Source organism: Oncorhynchus keta, chromosome 11, assembly GCF_023373465.1.
Source record: "Oncorhynchus keta strain PuntledgeMale-10-30-2019 chromosome 11, Oket_V2, whole genome shotgun sequence".
NCBI lineage: Eukaryota > Metazoa > Chordata > Actinopteri > Salmoniformes > Salmonidae > Oncorhynchus > Oncorhynchus keta.
The window spans coordinates 49,283,703-49,310,399 of NC_068431.1; the positions used below are offsets into that span (position 1 = coordinate 49,283,703).

Consider the following 26,697-nt stretch of genomic DNA (forward strand, 5'->3'; position numbering starts at 1 on the left):
CACGCCCCTTGAATATTCAAAGTCGAGCACCTGAAAGCCTCGACAAGAGTAATATCGCTATATTTTAAAAAGTATAAAAGGTATATTATTTTCTGTCGCCATGCTGCCGAAAGTCCAGTTCGGTTTTTCCGAGAAGCTCCAAAAATCGATGAAATGTGTTTGCATGTTCTTCTCGGCGAGTGGGGATGTAGGTGGGATTGCGAGAATCGAAAAGGTTGGAGATCCCACACGCTCAGCTTCCGAGAAAGTACGTTTTACAACCATTTCTTATTATATTTCCCGCTTGTTCTATACAGGCGAGGACTATATTAATTTAATTGGTTTAGTGTAAGGTTTTTTCCCTTTATTTTTTTACATCAAGCTCTACGGTAAGCTTGGAGACGGACGGCTTGGACAGTGGGAGCCCTCCCCTCCACTCGGAACCGCTTTGGTAGGTGCGAACAAAAAAGAGAGAGTGTTTGCAAATATGCAGATACATAGGAGGGAGGGGGGGATCATACTTTGTTGAAGTCTGCTGAAAGTTGGGGATGTCATCTTCCTAACGATCAAGTTAACTGGGAGAATGGGAGAATGGTTCTTCTCAAACGTGCTGGTGCAGACCATACGCTGGCACCGCAGAGACCGGGGTTTCAGATCATTGAGTCCAGACAAAAGGTATTTTTTTGTGCTGCTTTAATTTGAGATACAATTAGGATCCGCGGGTCTCGGATGCATGTGATGCATGCACGGTTATTGGCTTGATATTTTTGAATGGCCATAATCGTCATTCTGCTGTCACATTCTGTCCTCATTTGTACATTTTTCATCGATCATTTGGCAATGCTCTAGAGGTTTGTAGAATTGTGGAGAGCTGTTCATTTCATTCAAAGATTTTTGGGGTGAATAATGAAAGTGTGAATCATCTGATAATGACATGCGCTCCAAGAAACTCTACGCTCTCCAGAAATATTTTCCATTGAAATTATGACAGTTTGCGTTGGGTCTTGATGACGTTTCTGGTTGTAATCTTTTTATTGTCAGGTGGTGATAAGGCATCTCTTCACCTAGAGATACATTTAAATGGAACTTTTATTTTCTGCAGTGTTCCCTTGAATCATCAACAAATGCTTTTGTGAAAATGCATAGGCTAATGGCCGAAAAACGAGCAAGATTTTGGGGGATTTGGGATTTAGCCTATAGCCGATTCATCCGTAGAACAGTATGCCAGGTGTTCTCTGAGTGATTTTATTGTAGAGCGAACGTGTTTGTTCTTCATTGTTCCGCATGCGACGATCAGCCAGTCTCGTGCGCGCGATGTCTCTGTGCTGTATCGCCGCTGCAAGCCTGGATTTACCGCGACCCCCTGGTACTGGTACTGCCGCAATCCGCCACCGGTAGTGGCGCTCTTATGCTGCATGTTTATGCAAATAATTAGTCACGATTTTACGCAAATAGTTAGTAACGATTTAACACACCATCGCACGGATATACTTTTGTTTATTTTAACTCAGGAATGGGAAGGGGAAAAAACAGAGAGACGCAGCAGGTTGGATATTTAATTCTGGTCTTTATAAACTTCCTTGGGTCTCGTGCACAAATGGGGGGGGTTGAGACTGAGGGAGAGGACGAGCATGATAGATGTGCGTGTCTGCGTGATCGTGCGTTTGAAGGGAAGGGAAGTGTTGTCTTTGGTTCTGCATTACCTGACCAAAAAAGTAGCCTCTAGCTGAGCTACCTTGCAGCGTCCCACAACATAGACTTGGCATGGCTTGTTGTTAGATGTTTTGGTGTTATGATTGATGCCAAAAATGAATATTTATTTCTTAATAGGCCTACATGTTATTTTTTACACTGACAGCAAATATGGACCGACAACTATTGCAATAAATGCCCTATTTTGCCATACTGACAGTATTATCAATCCCAATTTTAATACCCTAAATAGTTTAGGCCTATCTGTTTATTTGTTTGCCTACTAGACCCGTTCTTTTTATAGGCTGTGGTTATTTTTTCATCGGCCTAATGAGAATTTTATGAATACAGCAAAATACTTTGAGGAATATTCATTCTATGTTCTAAAAATCGAAATGATTCATTAGGCCTATATCATACACACTTCAGTATGACTTTTTCCACTTGCAGATTTCAAAGATTGTTCAGTTCCGCTCGTGGGTTAGACCATTTTGTTTGTATATTCCAGACAGCTCCCTTTCTCGTTGGCCTTGGGGAGCCTGTATGGAAAGACTCCTTGGGATGGTTTATTCAGCAGAGAGGGCCCAATTACCGCTGCGCGCTGACCTCCAGGGATGGAGCACGAGCCATGTCTCTAGCCCCCCGACGTAATCAGTGTAGACCTATATAAGCAGGGAGAGTGGGTGCTTCAGTCAAAGTATAGTTGGAAAGTATTATTATGTTTTATTATGGCAGTCCTATTTGTGATGCTGTTAGGAGAAGTTGAGCAGGAGGAAGAAGCTGTGATAGAAGTTATAACCTAAGGCTACCATTGGCATGATGGGTAATGACGTCATTGAGGAAGATACATTTTTTCCCCCAGTAATATATATATATATATTGTTTTTTTCACCAACTTGTTCCTCATTGTGCATTCACCCTTGCTTTTCTAATCACCATCATCTCAACAGTATCAGCATTTGGGATAATTCTATTCAGAGAGAATACTTTGGTCACAGAAACTGGGGGACTGTTGAGTGACAGAGAAGAGATGATCAGTCTAGGGTCTGGAAGAGATATCATTTGTCCAACTGAATGTATTCAACTGAAATGTGTTTTCCTGCATTTAACCCAACCCCTCTGAATCAGAGAGGTGCGGGGGGGGGGGGGGCTGCCTTAATCGACATCCACGTATTCTGTGCCCGGGGAACAGTGGGTTAACTGCCTTGCTCAGGGGCAGAACAACAGATTATTTACCTTCTCAGCTCAGGGATTCGATCCAGCAACCTTCCGCTTACTGGCCCAACGCTCTAACCACTAGGCTACTTGCCGCCCCTGCACAGGGGGAGTGTGTGAATGACATGGCGGAGGAGCAGAGTGAGAGTGATATCAGGAGAACGGGTGAAAACAAGAAGGAATGTGGTCAAGGGGCAAGGAGTCACTGTGAATGATATGAAGGTGGGACAGAGACTATTAGAAAGGCATGGCCTTGACATTGGAAGACGGATGGTAGAGTGAGAAGAGGCACTGAGATGGTTGGGAAAGATGGACTGTGAATGACGTGTTCACGTTTGATGGAGATGGAAAGAGTGCGAAGGATGTGGGTCAGACAGAGAGACACTCTCAGCATAGACGGAGTGAGGCAAGGACAGGAGAAAGAGAGAGAGAGACACACACACACACAAACACACACACACACACACACACACACACACACAGGCATAGACATTAGTGGAGCAGGCGGGCGGCCCTGTAGCAGCAGCGAGAGAGAGCAGAGCCCTGGTCAGACTCAGAGCAGGAGAGCAGGGAGAGGAGCTGAGTTGCTGGCTCCAGTCCGCTGGCGCCACGGACCCCTGAGCTGGTGAGAATGCGGGGGCTGCGCTCCTGCCTTTGAAGCTTTACCTCCCACTAATTTTGGCCTTCCAATTTCCACACACTGCGCAGACCCCATCCTCTCTCCCTCCCCTTCCCTTTGTTTCCCTTATAAGGACTGGCCCGGCCATTTCCTCCGTTTTTCTAAGGGAGGTGCTTGTTTGTGAGTGGGGACAGGTCAGTGGGGTAGTGCGTCTCTTCATAGAAGGTTGGCCATTGGGATCTTTCAGCTGTACACACTCTGGATAAAGTGTTTGGAGTCAAATCCATTTCAGTCCATTTTAATTTATGAATGAATTGGGAAAAAATACCCAAGCAGCAAATTGGTTGTTTTTCAATTCTTGGATTGTGCAAATTAAATGGTCTCATAGAGAATAATAAGATGTTCCCCAAGAGAGACTGTCAAGCAGCATTTTAACCCTCCTGTTGTGTTCGTTTCATGTTAATGAATTCTGTGTTCCCGGTCCAAAATGACCGCCCCCATTATAGCTGATTATAAATCCACAATAATACATATATTATCGCCTAATCTTTTAGATCTTTTTATCAACTTGTGAACATTACTTGTTTTGAACTTCTATTTGCTATTGATGGCCGGTAGGCCTCATTGACCTGAGCTCATACAACTCGTGTTTGAGTAAACAAAGCATAATGTATGGATTATTATGACTACAACAAATACTCAGATGAAACATATTGTGCTATTTATCACAGACTACTTTGTGGCAAAGTTTAACAAGGACTCTCTCCTCCTCACCAGTGTCATGATCAAAGATATTATCTAGAGCCTCACATACAGTATATCGTTTGGTCATTGTGCTGCCACAGAATGAATTGTGAGCAAGGCCTCAAAAAAAGCTTTATATACCAGAACTGCGAGAAAAGTTCTATATATTATTGAAACAATGTTGCGATTGTTTGTGAGAATGCCAACAGGTGTGGTTCCCATGGGGAAAAATTCTATTGGGGAAAGGTTCTCGTGGGGGGTTGCCATGGAAGCCAAGAAGGGGAGTGAGGTGTGTGTGTGTGTGTGTGTGTGTGTGTGTGTGTGTGTGTGTGTGTGTGTGTGTGTGTGTGTGTGTGTGTGTGTGTGTGTGTGTGTGTGTGTGTGTGTGTGTGTGTGTGTGTGCGTTTGCTCGCTCAAACACACATGTATGTGGGGGTCTGGGAGAGGAAGTGTGTCCATCTGATGAATGGGAATGTGCCTGAACTCAATTTTATACACTAATTGTAGTCTCAGCCATTCATTCCTAATGACGGGTCATTTTTGACCGGGAACACCACAGGTGTACAAAAGTTAAATAAAACACCCAAAATGTAATGAAAATCATCCAAATGTATCTTGTGTGTTCAGATGCCCTGAGTGGACAAAGTCATGGAACCTGATGACAATCAGTTTTAAATTAACTACATTTTTCAGAGATAACTTGTCAATGGGTCCAATTCGACCTTGAACACAACAGGAGGGTTAAAAGAGACAACCAACTTGACCCATGCCATGACACTGTCCTCCACTATCTGTGCACATCCTCCATTCTTTTTTGAACACAACATTATTGATTATCATAGGCGATACCACCCTTATATGTGAACACAGCTGATTGGACCGAAAGTAGGGCATCCACAAGGCATATGAGTTCAGATTACAACATTAGCACCTTATTTTTTGTATATGTTATTTGAGGGTTGATGATGTCATGAAGTATGACAACCAACAAACTTACAGTGTTGTAAGTGGTCAACCTGTGTTTGTTTATTTTTCTAAATGGCTTTTTGTGTGTTAATTCAAAATCAAATTTCATTTGTCACATGCGCCGATTACAACAGGTGTAACCTTGCAGTGAAATGCTTACTGACAAGCCCTTAACTAACAATGCAGTTTTAAGAAAAATACCTTTTAAAAGTAAGAAATGAAAGTAATAAATAATTCAAGATCAGCAGTATAATAACAATAGCGAGGCTATATACAATGGGTCCCTGTACAGAGTCAATGTGTGGGGGCACAGGTTAGTCAAGGTAATTGAGGTAATACAGTTGAAGTCAGACGTTTACATACACCTTAGCCAAATACATTTATACTCAGTTTTTCATAATTCCTGACATTTAATCTGAGTAAAAATTCCCTGTTTTAGGTCAGTTAGGATCACCACTTTATTTTAAGAATGTGAAATGTCAGAATAATAGTAGAGAGAATGATTTATTTCAGGTTTTATTTCTTTCATCACATTCTCAGTGGGTCAGAAGTGTACATACACTCAATTAGTATTTGGAAGCATTGCCTTTAAATTGTTTAACTAGGGTCAAATGTTTTGGGTAGCCTTCCACAAGCTTCCCACAATAAGTTGTATGAATTATCGCCCATTCCTCCTGACAGAGCTGGTGTAACTGAGTCAGGTTTGTAGGCCTCCTTTCTTGCACACGCTTTTTCAGTTCTGCCCACAAATTCTCTTTGGGATTTAGGTCAGTGCTTTGTGATGGCCACTCCAATACCTTGACTTTGTTGTCCTTAAGCCATTTTGCCACAACTTTGGAAGTATGCTTGGAGTCATTGTCCTTATGGAAGACCCATTTGTGACCAAGCTTTAACTTCCTGACTGATGTCTTGAGATGTTGCTTCAATATATCCACATAATCTTCCTCCCTCATTATGCCATCTATTTTGTGAAGTGCACCAGTCCCACCTGCAGCAAAGCACCCGAGCCACTGCCTGTTCACCCCGCTATCATCCAGAAGGCGAGGTCAGTACAGGTGCATCAAAGCAGGGACCGAGAGACTGAAAAACAGCTTCTATCTCAAGGCCATCAGACTGTTAAACAGCCACCACTAACATTGAGTGGCTGCTGCCAACATACTGACTCAACTCCAGCCACTTTAATAATGGAAATTGATGTAAAAAATGTATCACTAGCCACTTTAAACAATGCCACTTAATATAATGTTTACATACCCTCCATTACTAATCTCATATGCATATGTATATACTGTATTATTTATCATCTACTGCATCTTGCCATCTTTATACATTTACATTTAAGTCATTTAGCAGACACTCTTATCCAGAGCGACTTACAAATTGGTGCATTCACCTTATGACATCCAGTGGAACAGCCACTTTACAATAGTGCATCTAAATCTTTTAGGGGGGGTGAGAAGGATTACTTATCCTATCCTAGGTATTCCTTAAAGAGGTGGGGTTTCAGGTGTCTCCGGAAGGTGGTGATTGACTCCGCTGTCCTGGCGTCGTGAGGGAGTTTGTTCCACCATTGGGGGGCCAGAGCAGCGAACAGTTTTGACTGGGCTGAGCGGGAACTGTACTTCCTCAGTGGTAGGGAGGCGAGCAGGCCAGAGGTGGATGAACGCAGTGCCCTTGTTTGGGTGTAGGGCCTGATCAGAGCCTGGAGGTACTGAGGTGCCGTTCCCCTCACAGCTCCGTAGGCAAGCACCATGGTCTTGTAGCGGATGCGAGCTTCAACTGGAAGCCAGTGGAGAGAGCGGAGGAGCGGGGTGACGTGAGAGAACTTGGGAAGGTTGAACACCAGACGGGCTGCGGCGTTCTGGATGAGTTGTAGGGGTTTAATGGCACAGGCAGGGAGCCCAGCCAACAGCGAGTTGCAGTAATCCAGACGGGAGATGACAAGTGCCTGGATTAGGACCTGCGCCGCTTCCTGTGTGAGGCAGGGTCGTACTCTGCGGATGTTGTAGAGCATGAACCTACAGGAACGGGCCACCGCCTTGATGTTAGTTGAGAACGACAGGGTGTTGTCCAGGATCACGCCAAGGTTCTTAGTGCTCTGGGAGGAGGACACAATGGAGTTGTCAACCGTGATGGCGAGATCATGGAATGGGCAGTCCTTCCCCAGGAGGAAGAGCAGCTCCGTCTTGCCGAGGTTCAGCTTGAGGTGGTGATCCGTCATCCACACTGATATGTCTGCCAGACATGCAGAGATGCGATTCGCCACCTGGTCATCAGAAGGGGGAAAGGAGAAGATTAATTGTGTGTCGTCTGCATAGCAATGATAGGAGAGACCATGTGAGGTTATGACAGAGCCAAGTGACTTGGTGTATAGCGAGAATAGGAGAGGGCCTAGAACAGAGCCCCGGGGAGAGCGCGTGGTGAGGAGACAGATTCTCGCCACGCCACCTGGTAGGAGCGACCTGTCAGGTAAGACGCAATCCAAGCGTGGGCCGCGCCGGAGATGCCCAACTCGGAGAGGGTGGAGAGGAGGATCTGATGGTTCACAGTATCGAAGGCAGCCGATAGGTCTAGAAGGATGAGAGCAGAGGAGAGAGAGTTAGCTTTAGCAGTGCGGAGCGCCTCCGTGATGCAGAGAAGAGCAGTCTCAGTTGAATGACTAGTCTTGAAACCTGACTGATTTGGATCAAGAAGGTCATTCTGAGAGAGATAGCGGTAGAGCTGGCCAAGGACGGCACGTTCAAGAGTTTTGGAGAGAAAAGAAAGAAGGGATACTGGTCTGTAGTTGTTGACATCGGAGGGATCGAGTGTAGGTTTTTTCAGAAGGGGTGCAACTCTCGCTCTCTTGAGGACGGAAGGGACGTAGCCAGCGGTCAGGGATGAGTTGATGAGCGAGGTGAGGTAAGGGAGAAGGTCTCCGGAAATGGTCTGGAGAAGAGAGGAGGGGATAGGGTCAAGCGGGCAGGTTGTTGGGCGGCCGGCCGGCCGTATGTAATACATGTATCACTAGCCACTTTAAACTATGCCACTTTATGTTTACATACCCTACATTACTCATCTCATATGTATATACTATACTCGATACCATCTACTGCATCTTGCCTATGCCGTTCTGTACCATCACTCATTCATATATCTTTATGTACATATTCTTTATCCCTTTACACTTGTGTGTATAAGGTAGTAGTTGTGGAATTATTAGGTTCGATTACTCGTTGGTTATTACTGCATTGTCGGAACTAGAAGCACAATCATTTTGCTACACTCGCATTAACATCTGCTAACCATGTGTATGTGACAAATACAATTTGATTTGATTTGAGGAGACAGAACGCGTGTCCTTCCTGAGCGGTATGACGGCTGCGTGGTCCCATGGTGTTTATTCTTGCGTACTATTGTTTGTACAGATGAACGTGGTACCTTCAGGCGTTTGAAAATTGCTCCCAAGGATGAACCAGACTTGTGGAGGTCAGCAATTTTGTTTTCTGAGGTCTTGGCTTATTTCTTTTGATTTTCCCATGATGTCAAGCAAAGAGGCACTGAGTTTGAAGGTAGGCCTTGAAATACATCCACAGCTACATCTCCAATTGATTCAGATTATGTCAATTAGCCTATCAGAAGCTTCTAAAGCCATTACATAATTTTCTGGAATTTTCCAAGCAAAACGCTATACATCCATTTTTGAGTTGGAATGGATCGTCCATATCCTGTATATTTGACTGTGATATATGGTTGTCTCACCTAGCGATCTTAAGATGAATGGACTAACTGCATGTCACTCTGAATAAGACCTAAATCTGCTAAATAACAAAATGTATATGCATACAGATGTCATATTACTTTATTGATACTTTTTTTGTAAAACTGGGGGGGGGTTTGTCACAAATGTATCATTTGTACAGTTCTTTATTAAAGATGTAGTTATTTGTTACATTCTATTGTGTAAAGTGAGAGTGTGGCGGATATATAGCATTTGGCAACAGAACATGATTATTTGCCTCTCTGAAATGAATCCATCAGATGATGGATTACAAACAAGCACATTTGAACCACCCCCGTGCCACGATTAGATAAAAACACACTTCTAATACTGGATATATTGCATTTTGGAATGAAACTCTCCAATTAAATACATACACAAATGTTTAACATTGTCACATGCCAGGAGATCCTTCAAATACATGAAGTTTGACCCTCACCAGCAGCGGTACCACCACTAACACTAAGTCAACGTTTCTGGGAGTAGGAGAGCGGGATGGCAACGTGGGGATTGTTCATGGTCTGAAGTCTTAATTCATGTGAAAATGGATTTCAATTGTGTCTGCATGTAGTGTGTGGGAATTATTGTTACAAATCCCTTTGATGGAAAGAGTGTGTCTCCACAGGCCAGCTCTTCATGGTTTTCTCCTGGGAAATACTATGACTGCATTCAACCTAAACCTAAAGGGTGGGAATTAGCTCATAAACTGGTGAAATTGGAGGAGAAAACATAGCGCTCTCTGGGGGGGGGGTTGATGAACGTTTAGTTGTGTAAGTGGACACATCTTCCCGGGCTATTACACTGTCTTCATGAGCTGTTTAGATACATACTCTCTGAGTGAGCTGTCTCGTTTTTGCAGTTTTTTTTCTCTCTCCACCAGCCGTGTTCAATCTAATAAATAAACAGGTAACATTAAGGCATGGCAGAGTTGCTGTCCCATTTATATCAATGGAGTCGGTTGTTTACTAAGATGCTGTCTAGGTCCAACACTGAGCCTGTTATTGAAGGACCCTTCTCGCTCTCCTCTCTCCCTGTGTCAGTTTTGTAGGTTGCCAGTGAAAGGATGCGGATGAGGGCTGAGGTTTAGAACGAGAGCCAGGGCTCTAGGGCCTGCCTGTGATTGGCTGGCCGATTCGTCCGCAGCGGGGAGGTGCCACCTCACCTGGGCTCAGAGCAGACTGTGAGAACCTATCGGCTCCCCCTCCTCTGCTCGCCCCCTGTCCCCCCTCCCGCCCCGCCCCCCCCCCCAGCCCTGCACGCACTGGACCATGTCTAGCGGACGGTCGGAGGGAAGCCGAGACCGGACAGCCGAGGCCCTGGAGCGGAACAGCTGCACGGAGGATGTCCCTGTCGTCGAGCGCAGGAACCGCAGTGGCATCATCAGTGAGCCCCTGAGTAAGAGCCTTAAGAGGTCCCGCACCCTCTCCCAGTACACAGCTGCCTGCCCCACCAACACTAATGGACACGCACACCACAACGGAGAGGCCAAGAGCCACCCGGCCAAGCCCCAGCCGCCCCCACAGCCCCAGCCCACCGTCTCAGCGCTGGCGGCAGCCAAGCTGGACCGGACCCTGGAGCAGGTCTTGGAGGGACAGAACGGCCTGCTGCACTTTGCCCAGGCGGCGGAGCTGCTAAAGAGGGCTGGGATGGAGCACATGCTGCTGCCGGGGGGGATGGGGATGGGGATGGGGGGTAGTGATTCAGGCTCAGGGACAAGCGACTTGGAGGGTGCGTCTGCTGTGGACTCTGTTGGCGGTGTTGCGGACTTCCCGTACGGTGTTGGAGGCGGCTTCCCGTTCAACCCGGGGCTGTTCATCATGACACCGGCAGGAGTGTTCTTGGCCGACAGCGCGCTGCACATGGCCGGCCTGGCCGAGTACCCGGCGCAGAGCGAGCTGGCCTCGGCCATCAACTCCGGCAAAAAGAAGCGGAAACGCTGCGGCATGTGCCCGCCCTGCCGCCGGCGGATTAACTGCGAGACGTGCAGCAGCTGCCGGAACCGCAAAACGGGCCACCAGATCTGCAAGTTCCGCAAATGTGAGGAGCTGAAAAAGAAACCGTCTGCCGCTCTGGAGGTAAGAGCTTAGTGGGGGGTTAAAGATGACATAGAGTGTCATAGAGTGTCATAGAAGGATCATAGAAGTGTCATAGAGGGTCATAGAGGGGTCATAGAAGGGTCATAGAGTGTCATAGAGGGTCATAGAAGGGTCATAGAAGGGTCATAGAGTGTCATAGAAGGGTCCTAGAAGTGTCATAGAGGGTCATAGAAGGGTCATAGAGTGTCATAGAAGGAAGGGTCAGGCAGGATGGGCTCCCGAGTGTCACAGCAGTCTAAGGCACTGCATTTCAGTGCTAGAGACACCCTGGTTCAAATCCAGGCTATATCACATCCGGCTGTGATTGGCAGTCTCATAGGGCAGCGCACAATTGGCCCAGCGTTGTCTGGGTTTGGTCGGTGTAGGCCGTCATTGTAAATAAGAATTTGTTCTTAACTGACTTGCCTAGTTAAATAAAATACAGTACACAAAAAAGATGCAATCAAGAACCTAAAAGGGTTCTTTGGCTGTCCCCATAGCAGCCCTTTGAAGACCCATTTTTTAGTTCCAGGTAGAACTCTTTTGGTTCCAGGTGGAACCCTTTTTATTTTCCACGTAGGACCCTTTCCACAGAGGGTTCTATATGGAACCCAAAAGGGTTCTATGTGGAACCAAAAAGGGTTCTACCGGGAGCCAAAAGAGTGTAGGTGTGGAAAGAGTGTTGGGAGTTTACCTTAACCATCCACACTTACAACACTTAGAACTCTTTATGCGTGTATGTATAGAGCTCTGCTCTGAAGGGTGTGGAGCATCTTTTTGATGGGGCGAGGCTTTGAGCAGAGCAGGAGAATAACAGGTGGTGATGAGGGGGAGGGTGAGTCTGTGTGTGTGTGGGGGGGGGGGTAGACATGCCCCATGGGGTCTCTTTAATCTGTCCTCCACACGCACTGAGCAAACCCCTCTCCACACCTACCATGATACACATCTTTTATTTTATGCCCTCACAGAACAGGTAGATTGTGCATTTCTCGACTGGGGGGGGTTTGTGCATGTGATGTTTTGTGTGGTATGTTACTAAATTAGTGTGGCCCCGAGGTTTGTGTGTAAGGAGGAATGAGGAGATAGAACGAACGAGAGAGAGGGTACGATGGGCTTTTTTAGGATTGTAAGAGTTTCTGTAGATGTTCGACCGAGACCGTGTGTGTTGCAGTGCGTGACATTGTGGATGTGTTTGTGTGTACATGTTTTGGATGGGTAGTATGTGTGGCAGAGCATATGTGTGTGTGACATGGTCCATCTGGCCATGGGGTTGTCATCTGGAGCACCAGGTGTCAGTGTGGGACAGGCGCCCCCCTCTCGACCGATCTCTCTCTCTCCTGTGGCACGCCTGTTTTGGCTAAATTGCCTGCAAACTTCTCATCTGGGTCACCTCAGTGGCACTGGGCCCAAACTCAAATCAGTGTCACCCTTTTGTAACCTCAGAGAAGTTCCTGTGGCATATCCGATCGTGTTTTTAGGGCACCTTTGACAATTATATTCATGATGTCAGTACTGCTCCAAAAGCTCTGATAAACATGCGATGCCAAATGACATAACGTCCCTGACAATATTTTGGTGTATTACCTCAATTGTCACGATGACATTACGCAATATTGAATCGCCGTTAAGAGGGGTAAAGCAATTGACCCCCGTTAATTGTACAAAAGAGGTGAGCATCACATTCAAAAGTTTATGGCTCCTTTCTTAGATGGAAAGACAATGGTGGTGTCTATAGGTTCTGCTGCCTGGGTATCGACATTTTCTTCTCTGTCGGCCTCTGTTCCGCCAATAGCGACGCCGGCAATATCTTACGCGGACTCTGTACATGTGCTATGCTCGTACACAATCCTGTCCTGACCATAACAAGTGGGCTCTCTACCAATGTCTGTTACAGTCTGCAGAATGCTGTGATCCTGAATACAGTATCTCCCTGTTGCTACAGATATACTACAATACTCACGTTCACGAGACAGTGGGGTATCATCTGGTGTAATCTGGTCATTGTGCCCCCGAGCACACATGCAACAACTCAGATTAAACAGGGCTTGACCCGCATGCCCCCCATCATCGCTTTTGTGATCAAGACAGGATTCCACTTCAGATGTCACGTCAAATGGTTGCACTGTGCACAGCCCTAACCTTACTCTGAAACGGTTCTCTTAAGTAATCAGATGCTTGTGGATGTGTGATAGTAATAGAATTTCCTGTGTGTTATTGATTGGTGGTATGCTATCAGTGGTCACATGGCAGAAATGTCCATCAGTTGTTCACGGCATCAGATCAACAACAGGTGATTGAATATGCATGGACTGCAACCTTCACTATGGGGTCGACGTCTGCGTTTGTTTCTCCCGAAACCACAAGAGAGAATCGCAGCCAACTAATCTCCGTTTCCCATGGATTTATGTCCGATAGTTGAAGGATTTTATGCTGCTAATAAAATCAGATTGCTTGTTGTCGTGCTTTCCACATGCAGCGCATCAGCAGGACAGCCTTAGCAGAGGCACTTGATGTGATGTTAACGGGACAACTATGTACACCTGTTTAGCATTTCCATTTGGAATAGCTTAGCATCGAATGAACTGTTGACCTCTCCTTCAGATTGGGTTTAGTTCTTCTATCTTGAAAACAATGGTATGCCTAATCTGAACGGGCCCTTAGCAGGCCAAACGCTGGCTAGAACTTGTTCTGTGTTAGTGCTTGCGTTGGTCCACAGGCCAGTAGGCCAGAGAGTCGACTCGCACAGTCAGTCAGTAGGTCAGACCGAGTTGTGTCATCGTAGTGCTGAAGGTCAAAGGTGAGAACGATGGCACAAAACATATTTGGAACAATAACACATCTGAAATTTGGCCCCCAATATCCCACTTTGATCTTCCAGATGGGCGGGTTTATAATTTATTAGGGCTTGCCTGAGAGGACTGCCGTTCATGTTGTCAATGGAGGGGGTTCATTCAGTCTTTACAGTAGATTACACTGCTTGTACTATCAACCTATGTTCCCCTGTTAAGTATCACCACACTGTGGACTGTACAGATAATATTATCTAGTTTACTCTGTTTTATGTTCTGTTAACTGGGGAATTATGGAACGGTTCGAAAAATATTGCCCAACCCACTCATTACTCTTGGTCACTGAGGTTAGGACATGTTCAGTGACACCAGAGCAGCAGCAACCGGGACAAAATGGAGGGCCATGGTCATCTGGTCCGGCTCGGAAGCAGCACGCCACAGACAGTCATCTGCTGTTTGCTTCAGCTGGAGTGTAGTGGAAACAGCCCCAGAGTGTCACATCTCACATACACACAGCCGGCTGTCTAACAGGGAGGCTAATGGATGGGGATCACTTAGCGAGGTGGCATAGACTGTTAGCCATAGTGCTTGTAGTGTGTGTGTTTCTCTCTCGCGCTTTCTGTGTGTGTGTGTGTGTGTGTGTGTGTGTGTGTGTGTGTGTGTGTGTGTGTGTGTGTGTGTGTGTGTGTGTGTGTGTGTGTGTGTGTGCGTGTGTGCGTGTGTGCGTGCGTGCGTGCGTGCGTGCGTGCGTGCGTGCGTGCGTGCGTGCGTGCGTGCGTGCGTGCGTGCGTGAGTGAGTGAGTGAGTGAGTGAGTGAGTGAGTGAGTGAGTGAGTGTGTGTGTGTGAGTGAATGAGTTTGTTTTGACCTCTCCAGACACCCGAAATCTGGGGAAAAACAGGTTGTTTTTGTGTTTTGTATACATTTTCTCAGATACCTTAGCGACTATCACTGCTTTTGATAGCATATTCATAATTCCTTTATTACAAATTTGCAACAGATTTTTATTAAAGGTTTTAATTGTTGGTCTGTGTGTGTTAGTTGCTTGTTTTTGATGCACGTGAAGTTTATACAGTCTGATGTGGTCTGTGTGTGTTAGTTGCTTGTTTTTGATGCACGTGAAGTTTATACAGTCTGATGTGGTCTGTGTGTGTTAGTTGCTTGTTTTTGATGCACGTGAAGTTTATACAGTCTGATGTGGTCTGTGTGTGTTAGTTGCTTGTTTTGATGCACGTGAAGTTTATACAGTCTGATGTGGTCTGTGTGTGTTAGTTGCTTGTTTTTGATGCACGTGAAGTTTATACAGTCTGATGTGGTCTGTGTGTGTTAGTTGCTTGTTTTTGATGCACGTGAAGTTTATACAGTCTGATGTGGTCTGTGTGTGTTAGTTGCTTGTTTTTGATGCACGTGAAGTTTATACAGTCTGATGTGGTCTGTGTATGTGAGAATAGAAAGAGAGGGCGACGGCTCCATGTTTTGGGGGTGTTGAAGGTTTCCCGTCGAAACCTCATGGCAGACTAAAGATGGCTGAGAAAACAGAGTTAGGGGGAGGTAGCGTGACGAGGCCCTTGCCACCTCACACCTCGCTGGCTGGAGATGTCTGGATTTATTTTGGGAACGCTACATTTGAACAGAAATAAACGGAGCCCAGGAGAACTAGTCCCTTTCTGCAGCATACTGCAGTCTCACTGTTGACTGGCTCAGTCTCACTGTTGCCTGGCTCAGTCTCACTGTTGACTGGCTCAGTCTCACTGTTGACTGGCTCAGTCTCACTGTTGTCTGGCTCAGTCTCACTGTTGACTGGCTCAGTCTCACTGTTGACTGGCTCAGTCTCACTGTTGACTGGCTCAGTCTCACTGTTGACTGGCTCAGTCTCACTGTTGACTGGCTCAGTCTCACTGTTGACTGGCTCAGTCTCACTGTTGACTGGCTCAGTCTCACTGTTGACTGGCTCAGTCTCACTGTTGACTGGCTCAGTCTCACTGTTGCCTGGCTCAGTCTCACTGTTGACTGGCTCAGTCTCACTGTTGACTGGCTCAGTCTCACTGTTGACTGGCTCAGTCTCACTGTTGCCTGGCTCAGTCTCACTGTTGACTGGCTCAGTCTCACTGTTGCCTGGCTCAGTCTCACTGTTGACTGGCTCAGTCTCACTGTTGCCTGGCTCAGTCTCACTGTTGACTGGCTCAGTCTCACTGTTGACTGGCTCAGTCTCACTGTTGACTGGCTCAGTCTCACTGTTGACTGGCTCAGTCTCTCTGTTGACTGGCTCAGTCTCACTGTTGACTGGCTCAGTCTCACTGTTGACTGGCTCAGTCTCACTGTTGACTGGCTCAGTCTCACTGTTGACTGGCTCAGTCTCACTGTTGACTGGCTCAGTCTCACTGTTGACTGGCTCAGTCTCACTGTTGACTGGCTCAGTCTCTCTGTTGACTGGCTCAGTCTCACTGTTGACTGGCTCAGTCTCACTGTTGACTGGCTCAGTCTCACTGTTGACTGTCTCAGTCTCACTGTTGACTGGCTCAGTCTCTCTGTTGCTACTTGCTGTCTAGGTGAGAAAAGTATAGATTTTTAGGTCACAATCTTGTGTTTATATTGTGTATTTATTTGTTAATGCTCGTGTGTTTCTGTACTATGGTCTGTTGTTTGGATTTGTTTGTCAGGGTCACTTGGGGCCTGGGGGGGATTTTTTTTGTTTTTTTGTGAATGTTTGTTTGTTTGAAGTGTATACATCACTGTTTGATGAACATTCTGCTATGGCTGTGTGTTTACCAATAACTGTGTGTCTCTGTTGGTGCGTTTCAAGTATCGTATCCCTGATGACAGATCAAGCCGACCCACTACAGGCATTAGATGTCTGGCGATATGGCCAGTTTGCGGCATGCGGACACTGGAGCCAGAGAGTTTTCACTTAGTGTTCCCTCTCAGAAACCGAACGGCAGACTGGGAGAGCAGACTGACGCAGAGACACACAGGCATGCAGACTGACGCAGAGACACACAGGCATGCAGACTGACGCAGAGACACACAGGCATGCAGACTGACGCAGAGACACACAGGCATGCAGACTGACGCAGAGACACACAGGCATGCAGACTGACGCAGAGACACACAGGCATGCAGACTGACGCAGAGGCACACAGGCATGCAGACTGACGCAGAGGCACACAGGCATGCAGACTGACGCAGAGACACACAGGCATGCAGACTGACGCAGAGACACACAGGCATGCAGACTGACGCAGAGACACACAGGCATGCAGACTGACGCAGAGACACACAGGCATGCAGCCTGACATTGAGATGCACAGATCAGTAGGCACGTTGCCAGCCAGACACAGAAACTGCTAGGAGTAGGATAGACAGGTACGGACAGACAGATGTACTTGCAGACAGCTCAACCCACATACAGCAGTGGGGTTATTGACTCCCATAGCCTACCTACGAGAGGGGAGAGATGACATCACGGTCTAAAACTGTCCGAGGTCTCTCAGCATCAAAGCTCAGGGTGAAAGGGCTCTTGTGACAAGTGGACCTGGGGCTGTCCAGTGGGAAGTGATTGATGGGAGTCTTTAGCCTAATGCTCTGCTCTAAAGAGAACGCTCCCCTACGAGCAGGTCCTCGATCAGCTGTCCCCACCACACAGTCCAACTATGCCAGGACAAATAAGATAACAAATTAGATACCGGAGCCATTTCAGAGTATGACCTGTTCTGCTAACCAATTCTCTCAGTATGTGTGCTAAAGGAAGGCTAGAAGGCCCCTGGGTGGAGGAAAGCATAGGCTATATGCAGCGTCCATTGAGGAAAGTAGCAGTAGCATATTCATAGTTAAATCAATAAACAGAGATTAATATGCTGGACATTGAAATGGATGCCTGGAATGGATTGTGACCTTGGGAGTCCCCTCCCCCTAGGCCAGACATGACAAACAACCGTGTTTATGCAGAGTGGAGGTCACAGGTGTTGGCTCAGAGTTTTTTTCCTTTTTAAATGTGTTGGTTCCCAGTGAAAAAGGGCTTGAGGGTAGCATCTATGTGCCTGAGTGTCATAGGTGAAAGGTCATTAGTGAGGTGCTTATGGACCTTGCACCACCTTGACCTCCTTGCTTTTCTAGTGTCCAACATTTGCCCTGGCTGTAAATATATTACAATTTCAGTATTTCTCTGCACGTGTGGTGACGTGCAAATCATTTGCGTGCTGTCTGTGTGTATGACTGACAGGCGAGCAAATTGCCACCTTCTTACTACCTTAATGGTGTGTACGTTGTTTAGATTGTGTCTGAATCGTGTGCTTTTTGTGCGGTTGTGATTTGTGCCTGTGCATGTGGAGGTGTGTGTCTGCATGTTCATATGCGTGAGTGGAGGTAGGCGTGAGTGTGTGTGAGGGACTGTGCTTGAATCGGGCAGGAGCTCGCTGGAGCCTCAATGTTCGACTGCTTCAGCTCCTGTTCCTCTTATAGAACATTCGCTCAACAGTACTGTGGAGCTCCTACACCTAAATATGAACAACAGTACCCAAATGGAGAACCGGCACCTATTTCAGTCCAAGTCAAGCCCTGGTGAGGGAATGAGTGTGCGTGGGTGCGTAAGTGTTTGTGGCGCTACTCCTGACTGGCCCCGGGCAGTTCTAGCTAATGTGAGATTCTGTGCCGCAGTAGAGTTGTGCTTTTCAGAACGCTAGCCGTGCTGCAGATCTGGGGACTGAGCCTGAGCCCCAGTGGTCCTCTATCTTCTGACTGGCAGGTGACCACTGAACCCCTGCAGCTGCATTGCATTGGTGCCTGCCCTGCCTAGTGCAATGCAGTCAGAGCTGGAGATCCCACACAGAGAGGAGAGAGGGAGGAACAGAGAGAGCAGTGTCACCCGTGAGAGTGGTGTGGTGTGGTGTGGTGGGAGAGGTCTGTGACTGCGTGGTGACTAAATAATGAATGTGCCATATCGAGTTTCGCGTGGAGCCAAGGCCATTGCCCATGGCTGATGAGGGAGGAGGGTGGGGTGTGGGCCAGAAGGCCAGAGAGAGGTGAGGGAGGAGGGGAGGGCTGGGGATATGTCTGGGTGGGACGCAGTGATTTCACTGATAGAGCCTTGGGGGATGGGGGGGGGACAGACACAGACAGAGAGAGAGAGAGAGAGAGAGAGAGAGAGAGAGAGAGAGAGAGAGAGAGAGACAGAGACACAGAGAGAGAGAGACAGAGAGAGAGACAGAGAGAGAGAGAGAGAGAGAGAGAGAGACAGAGAGAGAGAGACAGAGAGACAGAGAGAGAGAGACAGAGAGAGAGAGAGAGAGAGAGAGAGAGAGAGAGAGAGAGAGCAGAAGACAGGAGTCGGCAGATATGGAGGGTTATGGTGTCTGTAAATGTGTTTGATGTGGAGATTTGATGAGCATGTTGTTGTCTGAATCTATTCAATCATTAGTCTGGGGGAGAAAAACGTCCACAGAGAGAAAGAGAGAGAGAAAGTGAGAGAGAGAGAGAACAAAAAACTGCAGATGTTGCAGTTTACAATGGGTCTCGGGATGTGTTTTCTTCAGCCTGTATCTACTAACCCTCTCCTTCCCTCTGCTCTCTCTGTTTCTTTTTGTTTCTCTTAAGAAGGTGATGCTTCCCACAGGAGCAGCATTCCGATGGTTCCAGTAAGACTCTGACCCTCCTCCACCCTTACCCCCTTACCCCCTTACCTACCCAAACCCAAAGCTCTGCGATCAAGTGCAATGCCAACTCTCGCTTGGATTGTCTCGGCACGGACACTGGCTGACAAGCAAACAAACAACAAAAATATACAAAAGAACTCAACAGAAATTATACAAAAAAAAAGAGTAAATGCACCTGCTTATTCCTTGAACCAAAAATTGAACATAAAGAAAAATATCTATTGGCAACTTTCATTCCCTTTTCTATGTTTTCCATTTTGGTACCTTTTGTCCTTTCTCCAGCAGGTTTTTTCTGTCTCTCAGACATGGAACTGTTCGTTGCCAAACAGAAATGACGGACTGAGTGTGGACAATCAACTCATTTGTGTGTTTGGTGTTAATGTTGTTCACGTGTGGAAAGATACAGTACTCGTGTAGAGAATGTACATTTACGGCTATATTTTCAAACTAGTGGCTAACGGCAGGCACTATTGTAATTTTAGCACCATTGTTCTTAAACTTAAAGCCTTGTCTATTTGATGATTTGTTTTTTGTTTTACGAATATTGTTTTGAAAACGGATCACTGGTTGTCTTGTAAAAGAACACGGAGATATTTCAAAAATGTACAAATACTTATCGAAATGAAATAGCAACTGTTATCCCATCGGGCAGAAGTCCAGTTACATTTACATCTTTAGCAGGATGATGCTATCCTCCAGAGAACTGGAATCTCCCCAACCAACAAACCAACAAACCAACAAAGCAACCAACCAACCAACCGTGTTTTCCACGCCTGTATTTCCAAGCTTTTTATTTTGTGAAACTGGCAGCCTTACGTTCCTGTGGCCCAAACTAGTGTGTGTCATGAGGATCCCAACGCAGAGGGCGACAGCACTAGGAGACAGCACTTCCATTTGGAATAGCACAGAGGGTGACAGCACTAGGAGACAGCACTTCCATTTGGGATAGCTTAGCTCTGGGTCTACCCATTTGAACGCACTGAAAAAAGATTTCTTTGTTTTTTTCTTCTTTGTTTTTGGGGGGATTATGTTGCTGGTAGCTACATCTTTTAAAACAACAGCGATGTTTGTATTCATTTAGAAAATTGGACTGGTTTTGTGAATAAAAACGAATGCATGTCTTTGTGTCAAAATTTACAGTTCTGATGTTTGTTTACTTGTCTTTGCATGTTTTTTTTCTAAAACAATGACGGAATTTAGAAAATTCTGAAGTATGAAAATGTCCAGTAATATTAAACATTTGTTCCCTTTTCATATCATTGGATATAATAATAAAAAATGGATGGGGTGGGAAGTACAACTCATTAAAGCAGAATCAGGAAATGGTGAGTTTCACCATGAGTCCTTGGTTTCATTCATTCATAGATAGTCAATACAGACAACAACTATAGTGTGACAGGGTAGGAACCACGTTTTTGGTCAGTGTTTCCCAGGATGCCCTAAAAAGGGTTGAACAGCTCAGAAAATATAAAAACACACATTAGTTCTCCTCAGGCAAGCTTTGTACCCGAAGGATCTATAGTGCCTTCAGAAGGTATTCACACCCCTTGACTTTTTCCACATTTTGTTATGTTACAGCCTGCATTTAAAATTGATTAAATTTAGATTTTGTGTCACCCATAATGTCAAAGTGGAATTGTGTTTTTGAAATATTAGCACTTAATTCCAAATGAAAATCTGAAGTATCTTGAGTCAATAAGTATTCAACCCCTTTGTTATGTCAAGCCTAAATAAGTTCAGGAGTAAAAATGTGCTTAACAAGTCACATAATAAGTTGCATGAACTACAATAATAGTGTTTAACATGATTTTTGAATGACTACCTCATCTCTGTACCCCACACACACAATTATCTGTAAGGTCCCTCAGTCAAGCAGTGAATTTCAAACACAGATTCAACCACAAAGACCAGGGAGGTTTTCTAATGCCTCGCAAAGAAGGGCACCTACATTACTGGTAGATGAGTAAAAAATAAAGCAGACATTGAATATGCCTTTTAACATGGTGAAGTTATTAATTACATTTTGGATGGTCTATCAATGCACCCAGTAACTACAAAGATACAGGTGTCCTTCCTAACTCAGTTGCCGGAGAAAAAGGAAACCTCTCCGGGATTTAACCATGAGGCCAATGCTGACTTTAAAACAATTACAGAGTTCAATGGCTATGATACACTATATGACCTACCACTTCACGGCTGAGCCGCTGTTGCTCCTAGACATTTCAACATCACAATAACAGCACTTACAGTTGACTGGGGCAGCTCTAGCAGGGCAGAAATTTGACAAATGGACTTGTTGAAAAGGTGGCATCCTATGACAGTGCCACGTTGAAAGTCACTGAGCTCTGTAGTAAGGCCATTCTACTGCCAATGTTTTTCTACGGAGATTACATGGCTGTGTTTTCAATTTATATACACTGCTCAAAAAAATAAAGGGAACACTAAAATAACACATCCTAGATCTGAATGAATTAAATATTATTATTAAATACTTTTTTCTTTCCATAGTTGAATGTGCTGACAACAAAATCACACAAATTATCAATGGAAATCAAATGTATCAACCCATGGAGGTCTGGATTTGGAGTCACACTCAAAATTAAAGTGGAAAACCACACTACAGGCTGATCCAACTTTGATGTAATGTCCTTAAAAAGTCAAAATGAGTCTCAAGTCAAAATGAGGCTCAGTAGTGTGTGTGGTCTCCACGTGCCTGTATGACCTCCCTACAACGCCTGGGCATGTCCTGATGTGGTGGCGGATGGTCTCCTGAGGGATCTCCTCCCAGACCTGGACAAAAGCATCCGCCAACTCCTGGACAGTCTGTGGTGCAACGTGGCGTTGGTGGATGGAGCGAGACATGATGTCCCAGATGTGCTCAATTGGATTCAGGTCTGAGGAACGGGCGGGCCAGTCCATAGCATCAATGCCTTCCTCTTGCAGGAACTGCTGACACACTCCAGCCACATGAGGTCTAGCATTGTCTTGCATTAGGAGGAACCCAGGGCCAACCGCACCAGCATATGGTCTCACAAGGGGTCTGAGGATCTCATCTCGGTACCTAATGGCAGTCAGGCTACCTCTGGCGAGCACATGGAGGGCTGTGCGGCCCCCCAAAGAAATGCCACCCCACACCATGACTGACCCACCACCAAACCGGTCATGCTGGAGGATGTTGCAGGCAGCAGAACGTTCTGCACGGCGTCTCCAGACTCCGTCACGTCTGTCACATGTGCTCAGTGTGAACCTGCTTTCATCTGTGAAGAGCACAGGGCGCCAGTGGCGAATTTGCCAATCTTGGTGTTCTCTGGCAAATGCCAAACGTCCTGCATGGTGTTGGGCTGTAAGCACAACCCCCACATGTGGACGTCGGGCCCTCATACCACCCTCATGGAGTCTGTTCCTGACTGTTTGAGCAGACACATGCACATTTGTGGCCTGCTGGAGGTCATTTTGCAGGGCTCTGGCAGTGCTCCTCCTTGCACAAAGGCGGAGGTAGCGGTCTTGTTGCTGGGGTGTTGCCCTCCTTTGGCCTCCTCCACGTCTCCTGATGTACTGGACCGTCTCCTGGTAGCGCCTCCATGCTCTGGACACTACGCTCACTGTGGGGGAAAACTGAGGATGGATCAACAACATTGTAGTTACTCCACAATACTAACTTAAATGATAGAATGAAAAGAAGGAAGCCTCGACAGACGAAAAAATATCAAAAGAATGTGTCCTGTTTGCAACAAGGCACTAAAGTCAAACTGCAAAAAATGTGTCCTGAATACAAATCATTATGTTTGCAGCAAATCCAACACAACGCATCAATGAGTACCACTCTTCATATTTTCAAGCATGGTGGTGGCTGCATCATGTTATGGGTATGCTTCTCATGAGCAAAAAAATAATAAAATGGAAACAGCCTAAACACAGGCAGAATCCTAGAGGAAAGGCTGGTTCAGTCTGCTTTTCGACAGACACTGGGAGACAAATTCACCTTTCAGCAGGGCAATAACCTAAAACACAAGGCCAAATATACACTGGAGTTTCTTATCAAGACGATATTGAACGTTTCTGAGTGGCCTGGTTATCAGCTTGAAAATCTATGTCCAGATTTGAAACTGTCTGTCAAGCAATGATCAACAACCAACTTGACAGAGGTTTTTTACAGAATAATGTGCAAATATTGTACTATCCAGGTGCAAAACTCTTAGAACCTCAACCAGAAATACTCACAGCTATAATCGCTGCCAAAGGTGATTCTAACGTATTGACTCAGTGGGTTGAATACTTATGTAATCAAGATACAGTGGGGCAAAAAAGTATTTAGTCAGTATTCTCCCACTTAAAAAGATGAGAGAGGCCTGTAATTTTCATCATAGGTACACTTCAACTATGACAGACAAAATGAGGGAAAAAAATCCAGAAAATTACATTGTAGGATTTTTAATGAATTTATTTGCAAATTATGGTGGAAAATAAGTATTTGGTCAATAACAAAAGTTTATCTCAATACTTTGTTATTGCAAATAAATTCATAAAAAATCCTACAATGTGATTTTCTGGATTTTTTTCTCATTTTGTCTGTCATAGTTGAAGTGTACCTATGATGAAAATTACAGGCCCCTCTCATCTTTTTAAGTGGGAGAACTTGCACAATTAGTGGCTGACTAAATGCTTTTTTTGCCCCACTGTATATTACCATTTTATTTTTTATTTTTTTTACAAATGTTAGAATTTTTCTTCCACTTTCATATTACAGAGTATTTTGTGTAAATTGTTGACAAAAATGGACAATTAAATACATTTGAATCCCGCTTTGTAACACAATAAAATGTGGGAAAAGTCAAGGGGTGTGAATACCTTCTGAAGGCCTTGTACATAGACTGTGTGGCTCATGCAACGGGTGGATCAATACAGCATTGTAATGTTAAAGTAGAACCAAAATTTAAATGAAGAATAGAGGAGAAGATTCTGTCTGGAATGTCCCTCCAAATCTATGGAGTCACCAGCTCCTCCACGCCTCTCAGCTGTCCTTCTCTCCTGCTCCCCTGCTGCCGCATGACATTTACAGGTAAAAAAAAAAAAAAAAAAAAACACAATTAGAATGCTATGAATAATTAATATTTACTCAATAACGCTGATGGAGAGCTTTGTTCTCAAAGCCACGGAGGAGAGGGCTGTTGAAGTGCAAAAGGGAGGCTTTTTTTGGATGGCAGGAGTCAGCTTCACTCTAGTGACTTCACGCATGCTGCCGTGACACAGGTGTGGTGTCACCTATCGACGGGGAAGCAGCAAGGGGAAACAGGAACATACTAAAACATGACTTTGCTCTTCATGGAGCAGCTGTATTTAAAGCGAGTCAACAGATCCATTCAGTACATCTCTGGGCGTACCAACAATACTCGTACTCACGTTTGACTTAAAGGAACACGTTGAGCCTCGCTTTGCATCCGACAGGGAGAACGTCCGGAAAACTAGGGATTGCCATGCGTTGTAAACAGAAAGTCAGTTCATTTATCCAGTCGCAAGCTCTTCATGAACCCCAACGTAGGCTGCAAGGCCACAGCTGATGTTATTACATTGGATTGGAGGTAATGAATATGACAGGTAAAATGAGGCTTTGATTGTGATGATGGGAATTTCATGATCACGGAGCTTTGCAGAGCATAACTTAGTAGGCTGCATGGGGGCAGAGGGCATGAAGGTGAATTTCCAATTCCTGAGAATTAATTAAAAATATCAGATCACTGCAAACCCTGGCTAGAGTTAGCATTAAGGATGTAGATACAGGTTTCTACAGTGGTTCTAATGGGCAGTTTTTCTAATGAGTGAGTATCCACGGCGGCGGACCAGAGTGGTGGGCTAGCTAGTGCGCGTGTGAGCGTGCGTGCACGTGTGTGTGCGTGAGCTGGTGAGCAGATTGGCGTTGCGAGGGTTGGAGAGTGCGTGTTCCCAGCTTCCCCCCCCTGGTGCCAGCGCTGGGCTGGTGCCATCGCCGTGGCTCTGGGGGGGGCTGAGGCCCTGCATTATTAATGTGCGCCGCGGCGTCCTCCTCGCCTCCTCTGCTCCTCGCCGCCCGCACCGCTCCGCACAGCACTGCTCACTGCCCAACCTGTCATCATTGAGGGGGGTGGAGGGGAAGGGGGGGAGATAAAGAAAGGCAGCAGAACGAGAGAGCAAAAAATGATTGTGTGCCTGTGTGTAGGAGGATCTGAGGTGGAGTGGACTCACTGTTTAATTCGTATACCCCTATGTGATGCCTGCTGCTGAGAAAAACACTACTTTATGGGTTTAAATCGTGGTATGACCCAGGGTTGGGTTAAATCCCATGTGGTCCATTCAGGAAGTACACTGAAAATCCAATTCCAATTCTCCAATGAAAAAAAATGTGGAATTGGAATTTGGTTTACTTCCCTAATTGACTGGAATTCCAAAATGGAATTGACCCCAACCCCCAGAAACACAAACCACTAATGGTCAGATATTAATCAGACCCCCCCCCCATGTGTCCAAAAACACTAGGTGTGGTGAGAGTTGATTGAGGTTGGTGAGGTGGTACAGTATAGTTGTAGTTGAGGGTTAGGTGGTGGTAGTGGTGGTGGTGCAGGTGTTTCTCTGCAGAGGGGTGGTGCTAGGGTGGGTGAGCAGGGCCTGTCAGTGTAAGAACCCTGGAATCTTATCACCGCCTCGCAGACACTGAGCTGCACTGATCTGCTCCCCCTGTTGACCGGCAGACGTGCCCTTCCCCCATCCAAATGCCCCTGCACAGGCAGACCCCTTCCCTTCTCTCTCCGCTCCGCTCGCCTCCTTCCTCGCAAGGGGAAGATAGTCGGAGATGACGCAATTCCATTGTTGTGAGTAAAGGAAATGTCTTAAAAGAAAGAGGAAGATGTAGGCTTCCAGAATAAACAGATATTTAGGAATTGAAAATGACTATTCGGTGTGATGAAATTACTTACCTCCGTGAATATACAGTGCCTTGTGAAAGTATTCGGCCCCCTTGAACTTTGCGACCTTTTGCCACATTTCAGGCTTCAAACATAAAGATATAAAACTGTATTTTTTTGTGAAGAATCAACAACAAGTGGGACACAATCATGAAGTGGAACGACATTTATTGGATATTTCAAACTTTTTTAACAAATCAAAAACTGAAAAATTGGGCGTGCAAAATTATTCAGCCCCTTTACTTTCAGTGCAGCAAACTCTCTCCAGAAGTTCAG

The 26,697-nt window shown here is 45.8% G+C and overlaps 1 protein-coding gene across 5 annotated transcripts; it reads left to right on the forward strand.

The window, feature by feature from the left end:
* The first annotated feature begins 126 nt into the window (after positions 1-126).
* Positions 127-20,821, forward strand: LOC118390489 (CXXC-type zinc finger protein 5-like). 5 transcript variants are annotated; one of them, XM_035781103.2, is made up of 4 exons: positions 127-247; positions 362-434; positions 10,016-11,050; positions 19,428-20,821. In XM_035781103.2, the coding sequence occupies exons 3-4, from the start codon at positions 10,244-10,246 to the stop codon at positions 19,470-19,472; spliced, it is 852 nt and encodes a 283-aa protein (XP_035636996.1). In that variant the 5' UTR covers positions 127-247; positions 362-434; positions 10,016-10,243; the 3' UTR covers positions 19,473-20,821. The 5 variants fall into 5 exon arrangements, with proteins under 5 accessions (XP_035636996.1, XP_035636992.1, XP_035636997.1 ...); XM_035781099.2 differs by having other exon boundaries at positions 362-430; XM_035781104.2 differs by having other exon boundaries at positions 143-430; positions 19,431-20,821.
* Positions 20,822-26,697: the final 5,876 nt, after the last annotated feature.

What these genes read in the sequence shown, in the direction of transcription:
- LOC118390489 (XM_035781103.2), top strand. Translation starts at nt 10,244, where the DNA reads ATGTCTAGCGGACGGTCGGAGGGAAGCCGAGACCGGACAGCCGAGGCC. An exon ending in AACCGTCTGCCGCTCTGGAG is followed by an intron (nt 11,051 to 19,427) that starts GTAAGAGCTTAG and finishes GTTTCTCTTAAG; the next exon opens with AAGGTGATGCTTCCCACAGG.